The sequence below is a fragment of the Corvus brachyrhynchos genome, unplaced genomic scaffold (genome assembly GCF_000691975.1).
Source record: "Corvus brachyrhynchos isolate BGI_N302 unplaced genomic scaffold, ASM69197v1 scaffold398, whole genome shotgun sequence".
Classification (NCBI taxonomy): Eukaryota; Metazoa; Chordata; class Aves; order Passeriformes; family Corvidae; genus Corvus; species Corvus brachyrhynchos.
The window spans coordinates 108,248-108,654 of record NW_008239780.1 but is presented as its reverse complement, the minus strand read 5'-3'; the positions used below and the strand labels follow the sequence as shown (position 1 = coordinate 108,654).

The following is a 407-nucleotide window of genomic DNA, read 5'->3' as shown; positions in this document are numbered from 1 at the left end:
CCCGGCCCGTGGAAAGTTATCTCCCCCGGGGCGGAGCCGGGGACTAGCACCAGGCAGGAGAAGCCCTTACCTAGGCTGACCGCTTCGTTGTACTTCTGCAGGGCGGCTTGGAGCTTCTTCTCCTTGTAGAGGAGATTCCCTTCGTGCCGGAGCTGCGAAGCCTTCACTTGGCAGGGGAACCACTTGGTCAGCAGGTTACTGAGGATGACATTGACCCGCAGGAGCTGCCCGGCCGCCGTGCCGCCCTCCTCCTTGCACAGGACGCAGCGGGACTCGGGCGCCCGGTCCCTTTCCAGGCACTTTTTGCAGAACGTGTGTCCGCAAGGCAAGGAAACGGGCTCGAAGAGGAAGCCCTGGCATTTGCGGCACCTGAAGACGTCCCACTCGCGGGGTGCCGCGGGCTGCCC

General features: G+C 64.4%; 1 protein-coding gene across 1 annotated transcript in view; it reads right to left on the bottom strand.

Moving 5' to 3' along the window:
- LONRF3 (LON peptidase N-terminal domain and ring finger 3) overlaps nucleotides 1-407 on the bottom strand; it is a 24,287-nt gene that overhangs the window by 19,625 nt on the left and 4,255 nt on the right. Inside the window, exon 4 of the mRNA XM_008640508.2 lies at nucleotides 71-401. Within this exon, the coding sequence (XP_008638730.1) occupies nucleotides 71-401 (331 nt within the window). The remainder of the gene's footprint in view (nucleotides 1-70; nucleotides 402-407) is intronic.